Source organism: Plasmopara halstedii, assembly GCF_900000015.1.
Source record: "Plasmopara halstedii genome assembly, contig: Scaffold_658, whole genome shotgun sequence".
In the NCBI taxonomy this organism is placed as follows: domain Eukaryota; phylum Oomycota; class Peronosporomycetes; order Peronosporales; family Peronosporaceae; genus Plasmopara; species Plasmopara halstedii.
The window spans coordinates 1,232,823-1,257,389 of NW_020187575.1; the positions used below are offsets into that span (position 1 = coordinate 1,232,823).

The window sequence follows — 24,567 nt, forward strand, 5'->3', positions numbered from 1 at the left end:
CGTTAAGCGTGCTATGCTCAATGTCCTAAAAGACAAAATAAGTGTAAGCCCCATTGTCCACATTTTGTGGGAGATGGTGTTTCTGTACGCATATATTAAACTTTTGTATAATTGCTTTAAGCGAAGAGATGCCAAAGATGGGTAATTGTGGGGCTACTAAAAGGAAGGGTCCATGGGACATGTCGATTTTATCTTTGGATATTTTAAAAAAATAGAAGATATATTGTGTAAGCTTAAAAGTTCGACTTGATTCTTGATGCAGGCCGGGTGGAGTGTAGGAACCCTTTCTTTGTGTGATTGTCAGCGCGGACACTGAGTCAACGCTTGCGTTGTGCAAGATTCCCGGCAACCTCATTGCACCAAGTTTGGTGGGCAAGATCGTTCTGTGAACATAATCCATAGTAGGGTACAGCAGTGTAGAAGGCATAGTAAGATATATGCTAATGATGCAAGCTTGCATTATCGTTCCGTCTGCATAAACATATTCTTGAATGAGGATCCATTCTTTCGGGTCAGTGCATTTATTCTTCCTGGGTTATGCAATTATCAAAGACCTCGACAGTATTTTCTTAATGTCCTGTGGCCTCACTCGAGGATAAGAGAGAGTGCTAAGCTTTGATTTCGGATGATGAGCAGACATGAGAAAAAATTGAATTATATCACTACAAAGCCTTGGAGTAACGTAAGTATAAGCCATACTTGTACCTGAGGCGATTTAGAGACATCCTTGTCACAGTTCTCGATCAGATTATTCAGCTACCAAGTGTTGGATTAGCTCCCGTTGCGTATGTGGAGAACTCATGATTCGACTAATATGCCACGTCTCCTACAGCTAAGATACCAATTGAGCTTCCATTGCCAGCGCAGATAGTGCTACGTGTAATCATTTATGTGGGCTGTCCTCGGCAAAGTACGGTATACAGCAGCATTCAGATAAATCATAAAGAAAGAGTATTCTTGCAGAAAAGTGCTTTGCGCCCGCGGTCACCGCAATATCTGCCGTGTGTCCAGAAGACCACTGTCCACTTCCTTTGCACATTCATCAATTAAATGAAACATAAACTGGACAATCTTTTACTTTGAACATGCCCATTTGTGCAGACACCATCAACAGCTCCGAAAATCATCTTATTGGTAGCTTGAAACGAGCTTATGTAATTGCATTCAATATTTCGCTCTTTCCTCTCAATTGCAAAGCATGAATGAAGACTGGAAGACTGGACTGTTGATTGTACTCTAATTTTTCTTGTGGTGGCTACAACTGTCCGAAACGTCACTCCTCCAAGTGCAGCTATCTGCACCAGACTCTCATTCGAGACCATCTTCTCCAAACGCGCAAGGCAGCTCATTATCATTTCCCAAACGGCTCACTACTACTACCGCTGACCAATTGACAAAGCAAGAATGCAGCTAAATGGTACATGCTTTGTTTGCGTGATTAATCACTAGGCTATGCTAATTGCTTTGCGCATCGCGTTGTCGATAGGGAATCACTACATTGAAAACCTTGATGCAGAATTGGTGTCCAAGATTAATACGTACCTATCTGGCATCTCCGTGACTGACCACAACCCGGCAATTCTATTTTGCTGGGATCACGAAGCGCTGGAAGAATTTGCGAATGCAGCCAATGCACAGACTATTGAACATCCGCAATGGTTTTCACAAACCCGTGGAAGTGTGACGCCCATGACTGTCATGAATGATGTCATCTGCTACTTAGCACAATTAAGCGGTGGACGATGCGACCACGTCCTACTCGCACCCAATTCCCTTATTCAGTACGGACACTTGCAAGAGCGGCTACAGTATATGCAATACGATGACTTTATGCAGAAGTGTATGGTCAATGTGGCCCCAGGTAAAACACTTGCACGCACCTTTGCGCTGAAAATGCCGTCCATAATGTGTGCTGTACCAACTCAATGCCTACCGCCGCCTCCTCCGGCCCGACAAATCTTTGAGTAATTTAAAGACCTGTTAAATAGAATTTTGTCTTATTTTTTGGTTTGTGATCAGCATTTTTGCTTTGAAGAAGTACACATCAATATTAACTTCTTGTGCTGCGTGCCTAATTTTGCCAGCTCTGATAAAGTATCCCACTAATGAGTATCAATAATTGACACTTTAACAAACACTGAGCCTTCAAAACTATGAGTTTGTGCTCTTCCTGCACAAGTTTTCATTGCAAAAACACATCCACGTCAATCGCACAAAAAGCAGACAGAACGAAAAATATAATCAAGTTTTTGCTGCTTGCTCAGGGGACACGGCTTAGACCTTCTCCGTTATTGTCAAACGTGACTTGAAAGACCAAAGAACCAGTACTTTAGTGCTCTTTGTCCTATCTCAAATAATGCTATTCAACATTCCTCACACAGATGGATAGTGCAAATATCATTTTGCACTTCATCACCAGCATAGTCTTAACTTTAAAATCTGTTTGCCACTGCATCTTTCATGTTGTGTGCTAATTTTCTGTATCGTTGCTGTTGGGCGAATCACAAAACCTCCGTACGTCCATCATTGCCTGTGTGGTCAGTGCAGGTAAAAAGACTCCAACACTTTTAAACATTACCGGTATGTGCGTCTAAATACTACGAAATAGTGACTTGATGCTACTTCTTCGTGTGCGTTGTGTAGATGACGGGCGCGAGCTGCTGTTGGAGCGTCATGGCGCTAACGAGCACAGTATACGAGTGGCAGATCTTAAGGAGTTGATCCTTCAGCATCGACATCAACTTTCTTCCAGCGAAATTGCTGCCACGTCATTCCGTTTGCAGCTTGCGGATCTCGAAAACAGTTTTGTGCTGCTTCGAGGCCATATTTTGGCTGATCCAGATATCGTTGACCTCAACGCTTTACTCCCGACGGACTTCTTCGTGTTTGTAGCCGATAACGTGCAGACTGGCAATCAGTCGATTTCTCGCTGTGAAATGCACAAGAATCAAGCAGATCCCGCGATATTTGAATTGCAGCGAGCTCAACTTGTGGAAATGGGATTCTCAGCGGATTTAGCAGCTCAGGCATTGCATGAATGCGGTTGTAATCTCTCGGATGCTGCTGCTTTGCTGGCAGAAGGAAATTTGTGCAAGGGAACCAAAGACATGAATTCCCAGGTGACGACCAACTTAGGTTCACAGTATCCCTTTTCGCTCCGAAGTTTGGTGCATGATGGAGATTTGATGAAGTTACGAAAGTTGGCAGCAGTTGATTCGTTTCGCGCATTACTTTTTCTGAAAGAAACATTCTCATCAGAGGCTTTAGATCAACTTAATGAGAATTCGATGGCGACACTGCAGCTACTTTTGCTGCCTGTCCCGGCACCATCTTTACGTGCAATACATACGTCAAGTGATGATGCCAGTAATGTCGATGTTTTAAAGGCATCGGATTCAACAAGCAATCCCACAACCAACGCCATTGATCGAGTGCGGTATACTGTTGATTATTGTGTATATAGCTTGTTGCTAACTTAATTAATGTCTGCTGTTAGCTTGTTGCGATGGGGTTTGCTCGAGATTTGGTCGAGGTCATGTATGAAAATTGCAACAGCGATGAAATGCTAACGGCAAACGCGTTGCTGCAAACGTTAGAATCTTAAATTATATTACTATCAGATTGAATGTGTAAGAAACTATCACTTAGATTTTTACGCTGCTGTAGTGTACAGTCGAAATAACGTGAGGGATCAAAGGAAAGAAAAGAAATCAGAAACTTTTTTTTTGCTTACGTTTGCGTGGTTTCGTGCGTCGACATGGACAAACTGACGATTTATTGCCAGCACTGCTGCCTTCGTCACTAACTTCAGCTCCTCTGTAATTCGCTCCTTTTCCAGCTCGCTTGATAGCAACTTTAAGTGTGCTTCATGAGTTTTGGACCTGTACTTTAACAGAGTAGCATTTGTTTCATACAGACGCTCTTTGTAAAACTGACACTGAGCTTTCGAAGCTTCCAGTTTGAGTATAAGGTCGTTTTGCATCACTAGTTCTTGTACCTGAGTATCTAGCTTCATCTCAAATCTCATCATTGCAGCCTCCAGATCCGCCATTTCCATTGCCGTGCGTTCTACAACTTCAACCCGTCCGTCAATACTCGCAACAAGCTTCAAAAGCTTAGTCTCGCGTTGAAAGGTTGCCACCAATCTCCTCTTGGTGTAGTCATGCGCACGTTTCTCTCGATGATACACTCGCCACGCTCTACACGATGTTGGAAGAGAAATAAGAATGTCTTCGTCACCACTTTCAGGCTCATCATCGCCAACATTGGCATCGTCCATCGACATGCGAAAACTTGCGGCACTGGCTCGAGCTAATCTTGATCCTGTGCTGGTCTTGAGCTCATCACGTTGGTTATGCTTTCTTTTTGCAAAGCAGCGTACAACCGAAACCACCTGACGAGCCATGGAAGCCGAGCGAGAGCAAACATTCGCTCGCATTAACTCTTTGAATTTAATGTAGATTCTTAGAAAGTGCGCGATAACCATTAACGACAGGCGCTATAGCAACAAAACATATACTTTTGAGTTTACAACTACTTCCGAATAAACGAAGTATTCAAATGCAGTCCACATATGTCACACCCACCACTGCTTAAAGTAGTCATTGGAAGTACGATACAAACCTCGTCGCCCCTTTGCTCGCCGTAAAGAGGTCAAACGGTTCGGGTATACACACAAGGGCGGACAGCAACTCTCTCGGAGAAGAGTTGTCGAATTACAATAGCGCAAGGTAGCCTATTGACATAAAACTTGACTCGATTGTACATCGTGGTCTATGGGACTCAGCCCTCAAAGGAAGGGCTTATTTTTAGGGGTGAGCTCATTGCATACGTAGTTCGTTATTGATATCAAAGTGCCCGGCATTGTGAGGCTGTGGGAAGCCTTAATAGATTTAGAAAATTCGCAAGACGCGAGACTTGTACAATACAGGAGACAGGTCTCGGGGAGCCAAATATGGATGCGATATTTGTGCATCTTGCGACGAGGTCACTGGTTCAAAAATATGAGGCGGAGGCTGAGGACTTTATAACGTGGGATGTTGTCCAATGTTTCTAGCTTCTCTTTTTTTCAGCTTTCAGTCGACCTATAGATATAACATTCCAGCCGCAAAATAAGTAAAGCATTGGCAAGTCCTGGACTCACCTCTACCAGGAAACAGAAGCACATTTGGTGCAAGTACGAAGCGGCAATAGCTTCTGTGCAGAGCATGAATTGTCCTACATTGAGTGCATTTGTATGCAAGGTGCTTTACTTGAGATCAAAAGGCGGAAGCGGGAGTGAGCCGCAATCACAAACATTGAACGGTAGAATCTATCGCGTATCGCGATCTATAGAGTGTATTTATGCCAAGACGTCTATCCGGTGAGTTACTTCTGCTGGGGTGAAGTAATACGGCAGCGAGTTAGTCCCTACCCGGTGGAGAGTGGAAGCAACCAATGTCGCAATCTTCCATGTCACAGCCAATGGAGCTGAAGAGCGACTGTAAGTCACAAGTAAATATATTGGGCTCAACGTAAGAAGATTAACACAGCGTGACGGATGTGCTGAGTCAGCGATAACGTGTGAATGTACAGAGAGGGAAGAGACGAGGGATAGTATTGTTTGTGAGAGAAGCGACGGGTGAAGTTGATAGCAAGAATTCCCGCACTACCTCAAGCAAAAACTTTTATAGTATTACAAAAATTAATCCATGAAATTATTTTCAAGGAATTGCGAAGCATTGAGATATCAGTAAACAATACAGCTGGTACCGAAGAGAAATTTGGTCGTGGAAACCAAGTCAAGTAAACTTTTAAATCTTGTTTTCGTGACGCAGATGATGCCCCAATCACAATTGATTTCAATTAAGATTATCCCAAGGTAAACACGTGTGTTAGTTATCTAATAACCACAATAAAGAACACAAAGAACCCCTTGGTTATTGAGAATCCTTGTCGCACTGTCGCGTCACACAGCGATGCATCTTACCAAGGAAACAGGCAAATCCCACAAAGATGTATGTCGTAGTGAAATCGTCACTTTATCAGTTACCACAGAACTTGAGGAGCATGACCTACGACTTGCACAACTACTGGATATCTTATGCGATCGGCACGATCAACCACCAACTAATTCGGAATCAGAGAACGTCAAATGACGCTAGAAGATGCCCCGAAGAATATGACAGAACGTCTCATACGTGCCTCGATTCTAAATCCAAATCGGCCATTCCGCGTCGTCTGTGACACTTCAGGCTCTGCAATAGGCTGTGTTTTTCTCCCAGCAGACTCCAAAGACATTAATACGTGACCGCGGTTGCATTTTGCCAGCTTACAGATGCTGAAATGAACTGTCCTATATGTTGAATAATTACTTTCGATTCTTTTGCGCCATCGTCAACTTCAGGATGCACCGGCTTGGCTCAAAGTCGTTTGTGATCTATCAGTATCATGCGTCGACACGCTCAGTGTTATTGTCACCACAGCTTTCAAAGCAAATGAAGAGTTGGTTGTACTGCATTGTCGAGTATTCATTCGTGGTGAGGTGTAAGCCGGATTGGTTTAATGTGGCGGTGGATGCGATAGCATCACCCCTACTTTGTATTGTCGCATGACACAATGATGACTTCCCTAGGCACAATATGTGTTACACTACCTAAAGCTTCGAGTAGCAACACCGATATCGCTTTATTCAGCCGCGGTTACACCCTTGTATCATCCCGAGGCTCGTTGAATTACATATTACACTAAGGGATTGGTGTTTTAACGACGAGCACCTCTGGAACACACTTCTATGCAAGGCATTAACTTTCCATTGAGTGGCTACGTCAAAACTCAAAAGCATATTGCTTGGCGAGCACTATAAATTAATGAGTTTTTAAGTATAAGCGCGTACGCACACATGAGTGTATGCATGAAACGTGTCAAGGGTTAGAGCATCGCGATATCCGTTTACCAGCCAGCAGCTTTTATAGTGCTGATGGTCCATCAGTAAAATTTTAATTTTGGAAAGAAAGTCACGACCGGTAGTATCGGTACTATGGGCTTGTAGACCGTCCAAGCAATCGTGGCTCACCCAGCTAAGTCAGCGACAATGTGAACAGTGAGAATACGGTCAAGTTGTTTCTCGACAATGTTTAATGCTATCATGGCTTTTCACTGGAAGCCATAGCGCTGAATTAATCCGCACATATCAACAATTTTTTGGTAACATTGTTCAAGATGTTTGACACTTATTGGACACATCACCCGATGATTATCCGTTGTCCAGACAAACGCGTGAATCACTTTGTGGAGGATATCCATCGAACCTCCTTTGTAACGAGTTCGCAATATTAGATTTGTTTTCTCAACTCATTAGTTTTAGATCAGTAACGCAGTGCACAATTTCACAATTAGTGTTTTAACGGTTGATTAACCTATGTGCTCCTGTCACCTACGTGACGTCGCTCTGGCCCTGGTGAAAAAATAAAAAGAAATTGCTGGTATCAGCTTGACTACACTTCGAACCAAATCAGCAATCTCATTTTGATGAGAATCAGCATTATGCACCGGGAGTGCAACTTTACTGCTGAGGGTCAAGGTGTTCAAAAGCAGCAGAGGAGGACGGGTCATACATGAGTATGCAATGGAGCAATACATAGCATTGAATGTGGTTGACCTATCTATACATGCAGCATCTACGATCCATTTTGATTAAATCATGCTCTTCATATATTAAAGAGCATGCAAGCACATCCCGTGTTCTTGGTTAGGCCTTTAAAGACATACCACGGACCCCGATATTACGAGCCAGTCGGGCATGAAGAACTCTCTTGAAGATGGTCCAACGTTTACGAAATTCTTTAAAGCTGAGCAATCCTATGATTCATAGCAACGATGTAGCTCAGGACCGCTGGAGAGGCCCTAAACCAGGCAGTGCGATGGAACACTCTAGAGTGCATACCCCATTCTGGCTTATCTCTGCCATGAACGCTATTTGTCTGTCATATAGATTCGACGTGCGACCACAACCAACGAATCCAATGAAAGTCATCGAAGAATCGTTGACCTCTGTCGGCATTGCTTAAGGAGCATGGGGCGAGTCATTTTCACGTCGACCGTTTGGCAATCCAGCGGATACACCAGGATGTTACTTGTACCTGGTGAAGTGGAAATTTATTGGTCAGTCTGAAAAGTCGTGGATGTTCCACTTCGACATGTTGATCTGAAGACGTGGCTTTTACCAATCTATTGCAGCTCGGCCTCGAGAAAAGGAAGAGTCGCCCCTCCTAAAATAATATTTCCCAGTGGGAGTCGATTGAGCTTGCGGTGAAAAGACCCTTGGTCGGCAGCCGCTACAGTTGTCTCATGTAGACTATCCAGATTGTAGACGTCATCAGTTTTAGGTGATAGCTTGTCACATCGACACCCGGTTTTCCCTTTGTAACTTGCAATGTCAGACATCAAATGACGATCTTGTCGGCTATCTGCTTTGCTCAAGATAACTTGTAATTCGTATCATGGTAGAATTGTTTTCCCACCCAATGCGCGAGCTCATTTTGTTTCTAATTGGCCCTGACTCCTTTTTTCCTTTTTAATGATACAAAAAGGAGATTTTTTACTTTAATGACTGCTCTTAATACGGTTGGTACACCTTTCAAACAGTAATTTTAAGCAGCAGGAGCGCTCGCCAATGACTCTTTCGTGCTTTTTATGCTCTGTGTGAGCGAATGGTTTCTACGGACTGGCATAATGCTTGGCACCTTCCGCTCGCAGTAGAGAAAATTCGGTAATTGAGCCAAGTGTAAGTTGTTGGTTACAACATAGACATCTTCTTGAACCTCACGGCGAAGTGCCTAAACAATCCCCACCCTGGAAACGGAGGTCGAGACTTGAGCAACGAGAAGTCTCAGTGCAGTGGGTTCCCTCTTCTTGGGAAACCGCTCGGCCGTTTGTCATGTGTGTTTTCTCCTTAGGGAACAGCAAGATCGATTTCGCCGGGTACGAGCAAAGTTGTTGGGTCAGAAATTGGTGAGTCACTAGGAGCTCTCTCTTCAAGAGCACAACGGCATTCTCTTGGAGACTTTCCCGGCACGTCAATGTGAATATTTTGGTTTTTGAGGGCTTGTTCAGTTATTTGGCTTGGTGCACTGGAGGCTAATACCAATGGAATTTGCTTTGAGAGGCTAAATTGGGGAACTACGGAGGGTAGAGTTGGTGCAAGGCTTATGGTTGCTCAGGGAGCAGGCACATTTGAGCATAGTCATAGACGACAAACTAAGTGTAGACTTATAAGTCTGGAGGGTGTGTCGGGGCGAGGATAGTAACCCATGTGTACTTACCGCTGAATCATTGGTTACAGTAGCAACGTAACAATATGGTACAACTATTGTCTGATTGTGTATATGCATGGGTAATATGATACGGGAATATGTAGATGACGGAACCCCGAAGAGAAGGGGTCCAAGGTTTGCGTTGGCTTCAGGCTGCACGTCAAAAATTTAAGCCATATCTATAATGACAGAATTAAATATATACTAAGCATTTGTTTACGTAGCATATATTCTTAATATGTACACGCTTGAAATGGCAAATCTAACTAACAGTGTTATTGACCTCAAATGTTCTGCTCCCGGTAGAAACGTACGACTGCAACCCCTGTGCGTCCAAAACCCTTTCTATGCAAAATGCACGGCAACTTCGGTATGCCTTCAATATTGATGTGATGTTGTCGACTAATGTGCATGTTTTCACACTTCAAATTATATTGCGCTCGCCCCTTTCTAAGCACTTGAGCATACACTTGATAAAACTTAATTGCGCGTCAGCAGTTCTCCGCATTATAATGAACTTTGACAATCAGCTATGTTAAAAATTTGATTTGATTATCAGATGGCGAAATCGTCGTATAGGATTTCGCATCAAAGTTTATCTCCTCTAAGCTAGAGGGGGTTTAAGACAAGAATCATTCCTTACAAAGTCATCGAGTCGGCCTGTTCCCATGCTGCCCCAAATTGAATATTATTGACATACCGCACCTCTGAAACCTAGGGTTATGATAAGAGATTTATGTCAAACTACTAGGTTCTATTATGTTGCATTGTGTCAGCCTTTCCGATATAGCAGTTTGATGGCGTCGACACTCGTCATTGTTATTTAGCTTAGTATATACAATGATGGTTAGCACGATATAAATGATATTGCTAGGTCAAATGAATCATCCAATACAATCACAAAACAGTTTAATGTTTAGTTGATGTCCAAATGAATCACCCTGCTAATAAACACACACAAAAGAATTCAACAGTCTCGTTTTCAAGAAAACTGATACTTCGATCATACAATCTAATATCTTAAAGACACAGATATATGGCACTAATTATCTCCACATCCCAAGTGTATAAAAAACGGTTCAATCGTAAAATTAAAAAACATTTAAAAATTAATGAAATATGCATTTGAATTAACACGAAAGCCTTCACTACGATAAACTAGTTCCATCGTGCCAAAATACACGAAGTTCTGGACAAATTTGTTTGATATAGCACTAACACAGCATCCAATTTATAGTGTGAGACATTCGATCAAATTGTCAGCGCACAGAAATGTGCACTCAACGTTATATAAGTCATTAATTTTTTTTTTGTAAGCCGCACCTTTGTACGGTCACACCATCTTGTGTGACCCACCCTTTCATACAAGGGTGCGTGTAACCCCCTTTACAGTCTCCACCATCAAACTATTGAATACCCGCAAATCACACTAAACTGTTGCCTCGTACGAGGCTAGCGTGTCTGAAACACCATTACGTCCCTAGAACCATCGTTACACTTGGTCTGCTTAATGCGCCATGTGTATATGACACGAAAACACTCAGCCTAGCTGGCCTCGAGGGCGCCCGCGGGCAGAGCCCTTCTTCGCCTTCTGCACTTGGTGCATCCCCAGACAGCTCCACGGGAAACACATCCCAAGCCCTCGGCGACCGAGCGCCAGACACCCCGCCTGCCACGGGCGACAGAATTTTCGGCGACGATTCGGAGGAAGCGACTACGAGTCGGATACTTCTTTATCAGGATGAGAGAAGAGGCGGGTAAGATGCGTCAATGGCGCGACAATAGCCCTGTTTGAACCTTGCGGACACCGTGTCCGTTTCCCGAAATCCCGACTTCGGTGAGAAGTGTTATTATTACGAATTGCCTCGACGAGACACAGAAGCAGCAGTTGGAGGCTGCCCACAAGGCGGCTCTCATGCGCTAGTATCCACGTCTGGTCCTTGACACTCGTGTGAAATACGACTTCCGCTCGGCGGATCCCGCTCCTAAATGAATGACGCGATCACTCGATCGTTAGGCGTCTACGAAGTCGGGCCCCCGGCCACTATACAAGCTGAGCTTGTTCAGCGAAAATCTCTCCGAGCTCACTTTTTGGTACCGCAAGATATTTTAATGGATAGCTACCGCGCTCGACTTTGCGCTCAAAGTGGAGACGCTCCTGTACCCGCGATGCGGACTATTCCTGTGGTGCTCGTCCCTGGCGAAACCGCTGCAGGCGATGAAGAGCTCGTTGAGCGATGGGTGCAGCGGCACCGGAACATTCACCGCTGTCCGTACAGCGGAGCCACAAGAAAATGTACGTGCGGGTAGAACGCCACCTTTGATTTTGAGTCTGCAAAACTTAAGGGGCAAGGCCGAAAACTTTTGTATTGCCGCCCTGCGACATATAAAATAATTCATCACGCTCCCGCGAGCTCTGTGGTTTCTCACACGAGTAAGTCGACGACCACAGCAGTTCAGGGCCATAGCTTTAGCTCAGCTCATGACCTTTCGGCTTACCGGTCTGCTTCCGAGAAGCGCGGAGCGTATGACGACGCGAAGCGTCATGATACTTCTTTTCATAAGCGTCCATGACATCTGAGCAGTCTTGTCGAAGTGGCATATCAAACTCCCACGAACCCTCGGGCTTTGTGTATCCCTGCCACCTCACAAGATATTGGGTTTGACCCTGTCGACGACGTCGACACACAAGGCGTTCCACGTGAAAGTGGACGTCGCCGTTTTAATCGAGAAGAGTCGGCGGGGAACGATGACAACTCGGTCGATCGCCGTCCAGTAGCTCGCGATACTCTACGAGTCCTTCAGGACGGGGTTCGTCGTCATCGGCACTCCGCCGAGCATCTCGCCAAGGTCGCATACCGCCGTACGGAAGACCACGAGAGCTTGGAGCACTTTGTGCACCGACTGCATCACGTTGAGGACTATCGCGCTCTGTCGCAGCGGCTCGTAGCCGTCGAGCAAGCGAATACGTCACTTCGTGTGACAGTGGAGCGGATGGCACAGTTGGTAATGGAAATCGTTGCACTCCGTGCTCAAAACCAGCTACTGGTTCAGCTTCTTGTTGGCCGAATGCCTTTAGGCGCCGCCCTAGCGCCAACCCTTCCGCGTTCACTTGCGCCTGATCCCGGAACGGCTAAAGCAAGCCCACATAAAAACCGGGTGCGTGCGCATACTTCTCGGAAGGTTCAGCGTATACGCAAGATTTCGCCCTAAAAATTTCCAATAAACCAAGGACGGAGTTCCGTTTTGAAGACAGCGGAGACTGCATGTGTAGGAAGGTTTTGCATCTAATAAAACGAATATTTTCAACATTTCTTCGCTTTATATTCCATCGGCATGTCTTGGCTTTAAGCCATCGCATCGTGAATGTGTCGTAGGACACCCAGTCTGGTAGACAGGGAGTCATCGGCTTCCTTACGGACAGTGAGATGCGCTGACATCAGCTAGCCGTCCGGCTATTCCTACCCCACCGAGCCAAATGGCGCGACGATTAAAAAGCTCATTCTCGTAGAACGGCTTGTAGCCGGCAGACGCATGCACTGCATTGTTCAGAGCAAACTCCATGAGTGGCAGCACCGCGCTCCAACGCTTCGTCTTCCCAGCGCAGTCGCTACGAAAAATATCTTTGACAACGCGGTTCACGCACTCAGTTTGACCAGTGAATTTAGGTCTCTTTTAGAGATAACTAAAATCGGAGGTCCATTTTGTCGAAAGACACGATTGACAAACAGCGTCACTGTATCGACACCATCGACAGTGTCCGGCACCGCCGCAAGATGAGCCATCTTGCTCAAACGGTCGAAAAAGACCACAACCCCCGTGATGCTCGCCGAGTTCTCCGGCAGGCCAAAAAACAAAAAGTCCGTACTCCTGGACTGCCTACATCCGGAGGGTACCGGTAAACTAGCTAGCGGCGCCGACGCATTTGAAAAGGGATTTAGCCTCTGACACGTCTCACATGTGCGCACATATGTGCTCGTCCATTTGTACAGCATGGGCCACAAGAAGTGGCAACTCACTAAGTTGCACGTCTTCTTACGGCCGAGATGACCACTGAGTGGGGGTATCATGGGCCTCATAGAGGATACGATACTTCAAATCGTGATCGTGCAGAACAACAAATCGTGATCGTGAAGAACAACAAATTGTGACGTATCCGTCAAATGGGTGCCATCATACAGCAACCCGTTATTCAATGGAGATCGGCGCAATCGCGACGACAACTTCTTGTCCGAGTTTCCAAACTCCTTGCTCCCAGAAGCCTGTAGCAGTGCTACACACATATTGTCACCCGCGTGTGCGGCGAGGATCGAATCCGTCACTGACGCCGTCAACGTCGTGACATGAGCAAGCTCATAAACCGGTCTGCATGACAGTGCATCAGCCAAAGCATTCTGCTTTCCTGGCTTATACATCACCTTAAAGTTATATTCTGCAAAGAAGGAGAGCCACCTGACCATCCTCTCCGATAGGTGAGGCGACTGAGTCGCATTGCGTAATGACGCATGATCTGTGTAGATCACAAATGACTTAGAGCTAAGCAGGTACACCTTGAACTTGACAAGTGCTTACTTCATCGCAAGTAACTTGTTGTGGTGATTTGGGTAGTTCCTCTCCACTGCCTTGAGCTGGCGAGATTTAACGCGGTCACCAGATCTCGCCCCTCGGCGTCTGCTTGCAGCAGTGCACAGCTAGTGGCAAAGTCCGAAGCGTCACAGACAGCACTGAAAGGACAATCGGGTCTGGCAACGCCAGCATTGGCGCAGGAAGGAGGCTGTCTTTGACTTTGTCATAAGGCTTACGGTGCTCGGTGTTTCAACACCATTTTTCACCCTTCTTCAGGAGATTCGATAATGGCGTGTCACATCCACATAATTCGCGCTATACTTGTGCAAGTAGTTGGCAGGGACAAGCTAGTTGCGCAAGTCCTTTTGGTTCTTGGAACCGACCAGTCCACAATGGCCTTAACCTTGGCGGGATCCGCTCACAGGCCAAGCTTTCCAGTGAAACACCCTGGAAATGGGATTTTTTCGGCACCGAAGATGCGCTTATCTGCATTAGCATACAGTATATTCGTGCGCATGCACTCGAGCACCGCTCACAAATAGGCAATGTGGTTTACTTTATCTATCCTTCTGTGTCGCGCACGACTGTGCACGAAGATGACGGTGAAGTATGTTTGTGCATACGCCGGAACAATTGTGTCACAAGACGATTAAATGTTGTTCGTTCATTTAACAGCCCTGAGGGCACTACCAACCGCTCACATAGCATGCTACTCGGAGTACTCTTTGCTGTCAGCGGAATATCACTCGCTCTCAGAACAATTGGTAATTCTAATCGACTAAGTCGAGTGCACTGTGCTTTGTACAGTCATTCATATTGGTTTGGAGGGCATCCATCTAGGAATCGGCGTCTGCGCCGGAATGGTGGCAGCGTTTAGCTTATTGTACGCGTGAACGATACGCCACTTGGCGTTCGGCTTCCGGACCCAAAATGTGGGTGTCGAAAAGAGCAATTTCCTGCTCCGTGCTTCGCACGAAAAAGGCGCTAACGACGTCACACTGCTCCATAGGCAGGGGCCATCGGCGTGTTTCGCAGCATTTTGGTTCCCAGAACCAGGTCGATCTCATTACGCACAGCTCGGTCCGGGGGTAGGTCCGACGGCGGGTCTTTAGATACAACGTCTTAAAATTCCTTTACCAAAGGATAGCACGGATCCAAATGATCCTTCAGGATCGGCGTTCTACTTCGTGCTTTCAGCACCTCTTGGTGTCCTCCGGGACAGCTTTGACCAGAAGCGACGACGAGTTGATCTCCTCATTCGGTCGTATAATACCACGTCTTTTTAAATCGCCTGTCTTCAAGGCATCACCAAACCCTTCGAAGGACAACTCGTCAAGCTCAAGACGAGCATCAGCCTCGAGAGTGACGTCGCCATTTTCCTCTTCCGTCACACCGTTGACAAGGGTGTACAGCTGTGCGCTATCGGCTACGATAGACACAGCCTGGGTCAGGGTCGACCCCTTTGGTCTTGCAGATAACATACGGCATCGCCGTCTCTTTTCTATAGAGGTTTTAGGTCGCTTCGAGACCTGAGATAGCACGCACACAGCGTCGTCCAGTGTCTCCACTTCCTGCTATATCGGAGATTTGATGTTATTAACAATATCCGACGAAGAGCTACTATTTTTGCAGTCTTCGTCGAGTGGATAACGTGCCACTCCACGCGCACCAGTACGGTCTTGCCCAGGATGCCTCGGACGTCATCCGACCATGCCACACTTGGCATGAAGCAACTGCTTCGAAACGTGAGCAGTGCTAAGTGGATTTTGTATCGCTCCACGCATCACTGGGGCCTCGCTCTCGATGCGTCAGCCCATGGCCGACCATGCCACTCTTGGCATGCAGCAACTGCTTTGATACTTAGCAGTGTTCAATGGGTTACGTGCCACTCCACGTTCAGCCCGCGTTTCATATTTGGGACTCTTGTCCGATACACCTTCGGTGTTCGACAACTCGGATATTCCGATATCCAGCACATTGACCGTCCCAGTCTATTGCCCGCGCCGATAGCGCTTCTGCTTTCTTGCAGAGGTAGGTTCATGACTCATCAAAGCTTTGCCAGGAGAATTGCGCGTAGCGCCCGAGGTCTTTGACCTCCAATTGATTAATGGCTTATGGTGTTCCAGCCATGTTATACCAAGGATACGGTCATACCTTGAACCAAGTCTAAGACTAAGCAGCGTTCCGCGCTATCAAAGTCAAGGATCTTGACACCGAGGCCTACAGGGACCTTTGGTATAGTGACACAAATTCCCGTCGCTTAGAGGACAGTGATGATGTCACTCAGCCGCGCTTCCAGCGCCTCATCATACAGCTGACTTTCTTCGTTCGTGGAGCGTCGTACATAATTGCCCGACGCACCAGAGCACGCGACAACGACACCGTATTGACACGAGCAAGCTCATAGTTCGGTCTGCGTGACAATGCATCAACCAGATCCTTCTGCTTTCCTGGCTTATACTTCACCTCGAAGTTATATTCCGCAAAGAATGAGAGCCACCTGGACATTCTCTGCAAGAGCTAAGGAGCTCTTCGGGGTTGGGCCCTGCTGCCCTTTACCTCTTTGAGGCTCAACAAAACTCAGTTCTCCCCCAGTAGGGCACCCGCGCCTACTAGGCGGTCTCATTTTCCCGCATCACCACCAGACTGGTTTGAAGCAAGACGTCGGTTCGACGAACCTTTACGCGCCTTGCACAAGGGACAATAGGTCCAGTGATGACAAGTTTCTCCATAAACAAAACTTCTTCGGGTGTATACACGCTGCTCAACAGCTCGGAGCCCTCTCGGAGCCCTCCCTCCTCCTTCTCAGCATATCTCAGATCCATTGACTCAAGCCCGCTCGATGAAACCTGAGGGTATGCATTCCAACCAGGTCGTGCCAACTTTAAGTTGATTTCGGCATTCAATGCCACATTCATTTTTTCTCCAATAAAGACTGATGCAAACGGGAGACTTCCATTTTGGCCACGCCAGTGCGGAGGCTCTCCATAAAGATGGTCACTGAGACCGCCTCGGGGGAGCCATTGTTTGTGTGAACAACGCTTAGTTGGTTGTGCCGCTTGAACTATGATATGCAGTTTAAAGCTTTACAGTACTTCTCCCGTAACCAGATTAGCGTTTCCACGAACCTCCTCAGTGATGTGTCACAGCGGGGGGCTGCAATATTGCCCATAGACGCTTTAACTGCATGGCGTCAATGAAGGTAATTTTTGTGAAGTAAGTCCAAGACCGCGCACTCTTGCATTTTCATATCCACTCTATATCATGTTTGCCGGGGCAAGGTGATGATGCACTTTTGTTAATGTCTTCTTATCTCTTCTCGCATTTTTTATATTCTTTGTAGACGGAATACTCTGATTGTGGCAACAAAAAACTACCCAAGCGGACTGCAACCGAATTGAGAGTGCAGCATGAAATTGACTCGGCTCAGGAAACAGATTATGCGCAGCCATGGTATCGTAAAAGCAGTATTAGCAGCTAGACCTAACCATATGTTGACAAATCGCGTGTTATAATGTCAATTTGCTTCAGAATAGGCAAAGGTGTCATACTATAGTATTGGAATAATGATACTTTGCGGTATGACAACCTTGTTGCACGGTATTTCCAAAAAGGAGCACACCAAGCTTGTTTTTCTTTATCACCACGTTGTCTCGCTGTTCGATATAACAATGGCTCCATGTATTACACCAAGAGACCGTATTGTTCTCTACGGTGTCAACACTATAAGTTCTGGTTGTTATCGTAATTTTGCGAGAAAATGACTGAATGCATGGTGCGGAAACGATATGATGTTTGTCTTTATAACACTTAGCCGTTAGGCAGCAGTGTACACATAGTTTTGAACAAGCCGAGAACTCATCTGCGTCATCGATATTGAATAACATGCCGGTGCAGTCGTCAGCAAACGCTGCTAAGGAATATGGAGTGTGTCTGCGTCGCCGACAGGAACGCGTATTGAAGATAACTTTGCGCGAGAAAAGCTCATAATTGGCTCTATGAAAACAACAAAGAGACCACATCTCCTTGTCTTACACTTGCGCTCAGTAAAAGGGGTCACCACAGCATCCACCCACCAAAAGACTTCCAAATGATTATTTTAGAAAGACTTCACCCATGCACAAAACGTCGCACGAAATTTAAATTGTTGAAGCAGGCCAATGGACACTATCAAATGCTGTAGTGGAATCAAAGAGTACCACACACATTTGTATATAATTTTTCGCAAAATTCTTCCAAATCTCAAAGAGAAAAAATGAGTGACGGATAAAGCGGAGCCACTTTGGTATTCGTGGGTAAGAGACTGGAGAAGTTGACCCAAGCGCCACTGTAATACCCTTGGTATTTGTTTCGCGTCGTAATTGAGAAGGATAGGCTGTCTATAAGTGTCGAGTATAGTGCGGTCACTAGATTTGCATTGTAGAGACAGGTGATCCTTCCGCGGAACTTGTTCATTTTCCCGTTATCCAACTAATACTTCATAAATGCGTGTCTACATATTCGTGCTAATCATGTAATACGAAACATTAACTCATCTGGTCCTGAGAGTTTACAGATTTTTGATGCCACAATTGCCCAGTATAGGACGTCTAGCATAGCTTGTTGCTCCACTAACAACCAGAACTTTGTATCTTGTAGCAATGTAGCTATCGAAGTGGCTGAAAAGTTGGACACCGTTTAAGACGTGGATTGAAAGACCCTGCCCCTCTATTCCCGGTGTCAGCAGCAATTGCCGGATGATCATCTGTGAATAAGCCATCTCCGTTCGTTAGCTCCGTGATTGGCGGTCGAAGGCAATCTGACTATGGCGCTTCGCTCAATTGAAAGTGGGTCTGCAGCAGACTTTTTGTTCTCGTTCTGCGCTATTTTAAATTAACTGGATGGGACTTGGAATCCACCTTGACTTGTTTTGACGCATTTTTGTCCATTTATGTACGAACGACATTGATGAAGTCTGCAGCTGTGTTGACTGCGTATATATTTGCTGCCATCGTCCGTTCGTCTGCTTGTCGACGTTCCTTAGAATGTCGACATAAATATGCAGTCTGCCCGGTTATGCTCATCAATAAGCATCCGAATTTTGCACTTGGGCTAACCTTGATGCGGTTATAAGTTGAGGTTGTTCAATACCGTTGCACTTTTCTTCCTCAAAAGTCAAGTTGGGCATCTCCAGAATTGACGTCCCTCCGTTAGACAAGCTTTGATACTTCAACTGGCATCCCATCTTTCAATATGCCACTTGCAATCACGAACATGTGCTTCAGACACCAGATCGTAACAAAACAATACTTTAATCGATTTTAACGATGAGGACTGGTACAGTCCGTATGCTTGGGTCCATGAAGCGCCAGGTGTCAATTGAACCCAGCACACCAAGCCTATCTTGTAGTTCGCCTCGATCTTATCTCAAATGATGCCGATCCATCGCTGATCGATCCGGGTAACTATCCAAAAAAAATGCTGAAGTCGCCTATTAAAATGTTTCTGATATTGTTAACTGTTTCCACTTCACGGCCCATTGCCACGAAGAGAAGAAAGAGCTCGATAGAAATCTTCACAAAACATGGATTAATCAGGTGCATACGATACGTGAAAGCGCGCAAGTTAACATCCGCGAGCTGTCTGAAGTAGTAAGTAAGATATGCGCAGTTCACGTAGACGCTAACCGTGCGAACAACAACCTCATCTACTGATGGAGAAGAAACACAAGCCCCACACAATGGCGTCCGTTGAATGTTTGTGACGTGAATTCAGACCAAATGTATCGAGCTCCAAAGTCCGCTTCGTAAATGAAGCACTCGTAGTTTGCATGAAATCTTCTTTAGTGAATTTTGTCTCTCGAAACGCAACCAAATAGTACATTGAAAGAAGTTGCTCATACATAGCGAGTGAAGATATGTTCATCCCATTCATGTTGAGCGGAATTATTTGTAAGGCTGGAGCCTCTTTTTAACTGGCGATATTAAAGGCATTTTTTACGGACGAAGAGGTACGATATTCAGCTTTTTCAGCGCATTAAGTGATTTATTATTGATGATCATTCCACCGCAGCTTCCACAACAACTAGCTCCAAATAGGATTCGACGTGCTCAATTTCTGTTCTGGAGCAATCTTATTTCGCTGTGAATTGCACGTACAGATGTTGCCGAACATATACGTCTCCACGTGTATTCACGACGGCGCTTAAGGAATTTATCAATCTGGAGTAATCTACAATGGTTGAACCGCGCTAACATCTTTGATACGCTCCCATTGATACTAGGCAATTTGTTTCCAGAACTAGAGCATAAGCGGGACAAGAAACCTATCAGTTGTCATGTCGAAACCGGTATTACACAAATAGTGCGACAGATAGCATGATCTGTTGCTGCCGTCGGGGTTAAATCCTAAACAGCTGACGTCGGACTTAGATAGTCGCCACATTTATCGCGACGTGAAGACAAGTACATCCGTCGCTATGAAATAATGCTGTCGAATTCCGTTGTGGTAACTTGCTCCACTTTGAGCGGCATCCTGCATGCTTAATTGAGTGCGCGAATTAAACACCCGGAAACCGGAGTCTTGCCGCTATAAAACAGTTTTTTACATTCTTATGGTTCGCCCATACACATATCATCATTCGGTGGAAATGAGGTATCATGACCGTCCGCAACTAAACCTTAATAGTAGCTGTGGCATACCGGTGATGAGAAGCTCAAAGTAGATGGGTCTTGGCTGTCAATAGCTAGGTCAGATAGAACAGGTGTCCCTGGCAATATAAATTTTGTCCCAGTGTGGTTTCGTATGCCATATTGTGAGTGCTGTACCACCTTTCATTCAGGTGCATCAACCAACAGCCATCGTACCAGAAATTTGTGTATGAGTCCGTGATCTGGACGACGACCGCAGTGAGCTGGTGTAATTACACCATCAACTGGTGTAAGTGCGTGGCTTGTCAGACGGCAAAGGAACCTCTGAATCCTGAACCCATCTCTGGTGTAACAGTGACAGACGAATGCTTCAGTGTCGCAGAGGATATGCGTCGGCAAGATCGATTTCATTCATCGAAAGAGATTCAATGATGGAAGGAACGGTAGACCAAGGCAGTGCATGTGCAGTTGCGGTATAGAAGCGAATGGTGGGAGATGAAAGCCGAATCTGCACAACGCTAACAATAATGAGTATCTCTTCAATTAGCAGTACAGTGTAAGTTTCAGCCTTGTACCGGTAGATTTCTTTGTCCACGAACGCATCACTCTCTATTATTCTCTTTCCTGTCTCCATCATGTGCTTCACTGTAAGTAATAGCAGCAGGTCAGAGCATTTCATAATGAAGTTGCTGCTATGCATACTACATACAAAGTTCGCAATGCGCCGGCGTGAGTTCGCTAACGTAAGAAATATGATTATGTGAAATCACCAGTACGTGCTTCTTGGCGCGTGTAATACAATCTAATGTCGCAATGTCCTTAGCATCCTATTGCAGCGACGCAATACTTGTGATTCGGGTTGTACAAGTCGTAACTTCATCATTTACCCCGTACACAATCGGATGCTTTTCACGAAGCGAATTGGAACAGAACACACAAGCTAAGCTATCAATCTTGTCTGTCATAAAATTTGTTTTGGTCATTAAAACACCAAAACAATCTCAAACGTCACTCCCGTACTGCCACTACTTCATTGTTCCGAATAGCAAAAAACGGTTTGTCAAAGTTTGAAAACAGTAAAAATGTACATTTCAACTGACGTTTTTGGTCCAGCGAGCGGCCCAGTAAGCTGTGCAACTGTTCGTCGTGTGTTGCTCTGTCTGAGAAGCATATGCGCTTCTCTTTAATCCCGTCGATTCGTTGCATGTATGTGAAGCCAGTGCGAGAGCCAAGAATCAAGAATTAGATGAAGAAGTTGCTAACGCAACTTTTTTAGAGCAAGCTGGCGCATGAACAACAACTGGAGGCGACCATAAGATACAATGTCGTGAAAAACAATCTGCAGCAATATCTAGCCGGCTTTGCAACTACAGGCAAGATGGTTCAAAAAGAAGATATCCAGATTTTTTTTGAAAAGCTGAATCAGAAGACTGAGTAAACTTATAAGGAAATTGAAGAACATCAATCATTTTTTATTTTTTACCTTTGCTTCGTTTTATAACAACTTGCTCACAAACTCAAAGATTTTGGCAGACAGAGGCGGTTGCACCTCGAGCGCATCACCAGGCTTAGCCGCCTCCATCCTGGCAGCCAAACGTGCACCTTGTTCGACAGCACGCTTTGCATCCACCTCTTCAGCCTCATCGGCACTACCGATTCGATATACAGTGACATACTTCTCTTGTAGTGGCTTCTCCAATTCTCGAAGTGGAACTTGGCCAGCACAAACGATTACATTGTCCACATCCAGTATTTATTTCTTGCCACTCTTGTCCGTGTAGTGGAGCCCTGCGTCATCTGCGTTGTCGTACGATACGCCACTTAACAATTCAACGTTGCGGTGTTTAAGTGAAAGTCAATGGATCTAGCTCGTTGCCTTTCCAAGATCATTTCCGTGTTTCATGCTCTTCCGCTGCATCAAGTAGATCTCGCGCGCTGGTGGTGGCACACTGGACTTGAAACTAGCCACATCACCACGTACAATGTTGATCGTATCAATCCCCCACTCACGAGCAAACACTTACTTCGACGCTCGAGCTTGTCGACTCGCAAGCGACGTGAGAAATTCGGCGACGTCGAATCTGATGCCATCAGCACCAATAATTGCCACCTTTTGCCCAATTCTGATTTTTTTCAAATCGTGGATGTATAGGATGATCTCCACCTGGGATTTTAAGGGGCCGAGGCAGTACACCAGAATCCATAACCACCTTGTAAGAGCCTCCCGTAGTCAGATCTGCAGCTTCAACACGACGTCCAATTTTGACATTGACACCATTGGACTTCAATTGCTTTTGAGAGTACCAACGCGTCTCATGAAGTTCTCCCTCTCTTGGGATGATCTTAGCCATGTTAGACTGCCCGCCAATGTAATCAGCCTCCTAAAAAACGTCACTTTATGACCACGCAAAGCCGCGATCGCTAAAAATGACAACCCAGAAGGTCCATCACCAACAACCGCTACACGCTGAACATCTTTAAAAGCAAAACGCATGAGAATTAGTCAAGAATATCTGCTTCAATCGCTTTAATTTACCAGTAGTTGGAAATCAGCTCAGAGAAGTTTCGTAGCCCGACCGCGGATTTACTGTACAACTCGCTGTAATTCCCTTAAATTTGTGATCTAGACACGCTTGATTGCATTCGATGCACATATTGAGCTCGTCTACTCGGCCTTCTTCTGTCTTTTGTAAAAAGTCTGGATCTGCTAAGAATAGTCGTGCCATCGACACCAACTCAATTACCCACAAAGGATCCACATGCGCAGAGACAGCATCAGGCGCGGGGGCTAATTTTTGCCAAGCATTCTTTCGTTTTAGACATCGGATACCATGCGTGCAGGTGGACGAAGCGACGGCGGGCGTAAGCGGTTGCGCTTGCAGAAGTGTTGCTGAACGAAGTATGGCTTATCAATCAACTTGGAGTAAATTTCTTCGCAAAGGTCTGGCTCAAACAAGGCAGGTCGGCATGGAATCGTATTGAAATATACTGTGCGAGCTTTTGGTGAGAGCATGCCGTAATCATGAGTCGCTGTGATAAGCACAGGTCGAGCGTTGCGATTAGCTAACCAGTTGTATAATGTCGACGATCGAATACTTCCCTTATGCTTACTAACATAACGCAAATCATGAGCTTGAAACGCCCCAAACATCGAAGTGGCTCGTCTGACGTGCAAACAAAGCCAATATCTTGATTACGGATGCGGACAAATTTCAGCACGCAAAACAGTCGCAAATTTTACGCCATAGTTCCGGTTGATAAGATACACATAGCTCGTCCATGTAACATTCAGCTGTTAAACGTACAACAGGGTTCCTGTAACGGGGTTACACGAACACGGGTGTGTGCGTGTCACACGAGATGGGCATAATGTGACCACACCCCCAACAAGAATACGGGACGAGGCTAGGTAGCCAGTACTTATGGATGTATTTTGATTTTACTATAAATATTTGGTATATTTAGGATAATCTAAACTTTTAACATTAGGATAAGAATATAAATAAAAATCAGTTTCGATTTTCAACAAGAGTGTTCGTTTGCCTTGGTAAGACTATCAAGTACTTTGAGAGGCAGCGGATTGCGATCCGCTGCACTAGTACTTGGTTCTTGTATAAAAAGAAAGGTCGGTGACCTAAAGACGCTTCCTGAAGCGCAAAGCTACGACAGCCCTGCTGCACTTGGTAGCACTTATAGTCAATCTACACCTGCGTCGTTTCGACTGATCCTCTTTGAGAATGAAACAATTTTCCTCTTTGCCCCAGGGCATGCGGGATAGGCTTAATCAGCTGATGTCCTTGCTTGGCCCTGAGGGCGTGCAACACCTTGTTGCACAAGGCCCCGAGGCAATCGGTGCGCGTCTAGAGGCGTTTTCGAGTTACGAAAACGCGCTGCTAGAGTACTTGTAGCAGAAGATGTCTGCATTGTTTGCGTCTATGACGCCACCGTCGGTGACGGATAGATTCCCCCGACCTAAGCCGCTCATGGTAAACGTTAAGGTCTTTGGAGGGATGGAGAGAAACTCCTACTCTGGGTGAGAGAGGTCGAGATGGCCATCGCATCCGCCATGCTCCAGACCG

General features: G+C 45.6%; 4 protein-coding genes across 4 annotated transcripts; 1 reads left to right on the top strand and 3 right to left on the bottom strand.

Moving 5' to 3' along the window:
- Positions 1 to 1,404: 1,404 nt before the first annotated feature.
- On the top strand, positions 1,405 to 3,604 carry PHALS_13415 (Ubiquitin-associated/translation elongation factor EF1B, N-terminal, eukaryote; the record flags this gene model as incomplete). Its single annotated transcript, XM_024729167.1, has 5 exons — positions 1,405 to 1,417; positions 1,487 to 1,861; positions 2,548 to 2,580; positions 2,644 to 3,431; positions 3,497 to 3,604. The coding sequence occupies 5 exons, from the start codon at positions 1,405 to 1,407 to the stop codon at positions 3,602 to 3,604; spliced, it is 1,317 nt and encodes a 438-aa protein (XP_024579571.1).
- Positions 3,605 to 3,652: 48 nt separating this feature from the next.
- On the bottom strand, positions 3,653 to 4,405 carry PHALS_13416 (uncharacterized protein; the record flags this gene model as incomplete). Its single annotated transcript, XM_024729168.1, has 3 exons — positions 3,653 to 3,660; positions 3,734 to 3,816; positions 3,882 to 4,405. The coding sequence occupies 3 exons, from the start codon at positions 4,403 to 4,405 to the stop codon at positions 3,653 to 3,655; spliced, it is 615 nt and encodes a 204-aa protein (XP_024579572.1).
- A 4,527-nt stretch (positions 4,406 to 8,932) lies between these two features.
- PHALS_13417 (uncharacterized protein) lies at positions 8,933 to 9,221 on the bottom strand (the record flags this gene model as incomplete). The annotated part of the gene is made up of 2 exons (XM_024729169.1): positions 8,933 to 9,159; positions 9,212 to 9,221. 2 exons carry the CDS (start codon positions 9,219 to 9,221, stop codon positions 8,933 to 8,935), a joined length of 237 nt encoding a protein of 78 aa, XP_024579573.1.
- Positions 9,222 to 21,983: 12,762 nt separating this feature from the next.
- PHALS_13418 (-dienoyl-reductase) lies at positions 21,984 to 22,982 on the bottom strand (the record flags this gene model as incomplete). The annotated part of the gene is made up of 4 exons (XM_024729171.1): positions 21,984 to 22,201; positions 22,513 to 22,569; positions 22,599 to 22,845; positions 22,884 to 22,982. 4 exons carry the CDS (start codon positions 22,980 to 22,982, stop codon positions 21,984 to 21,986), a joined length of 621 nt encoding a protein of 206 aa, XP_024579574.1.
- Positions 22,983 to 24,567: the final 1,585 nt, after the last annotated feature.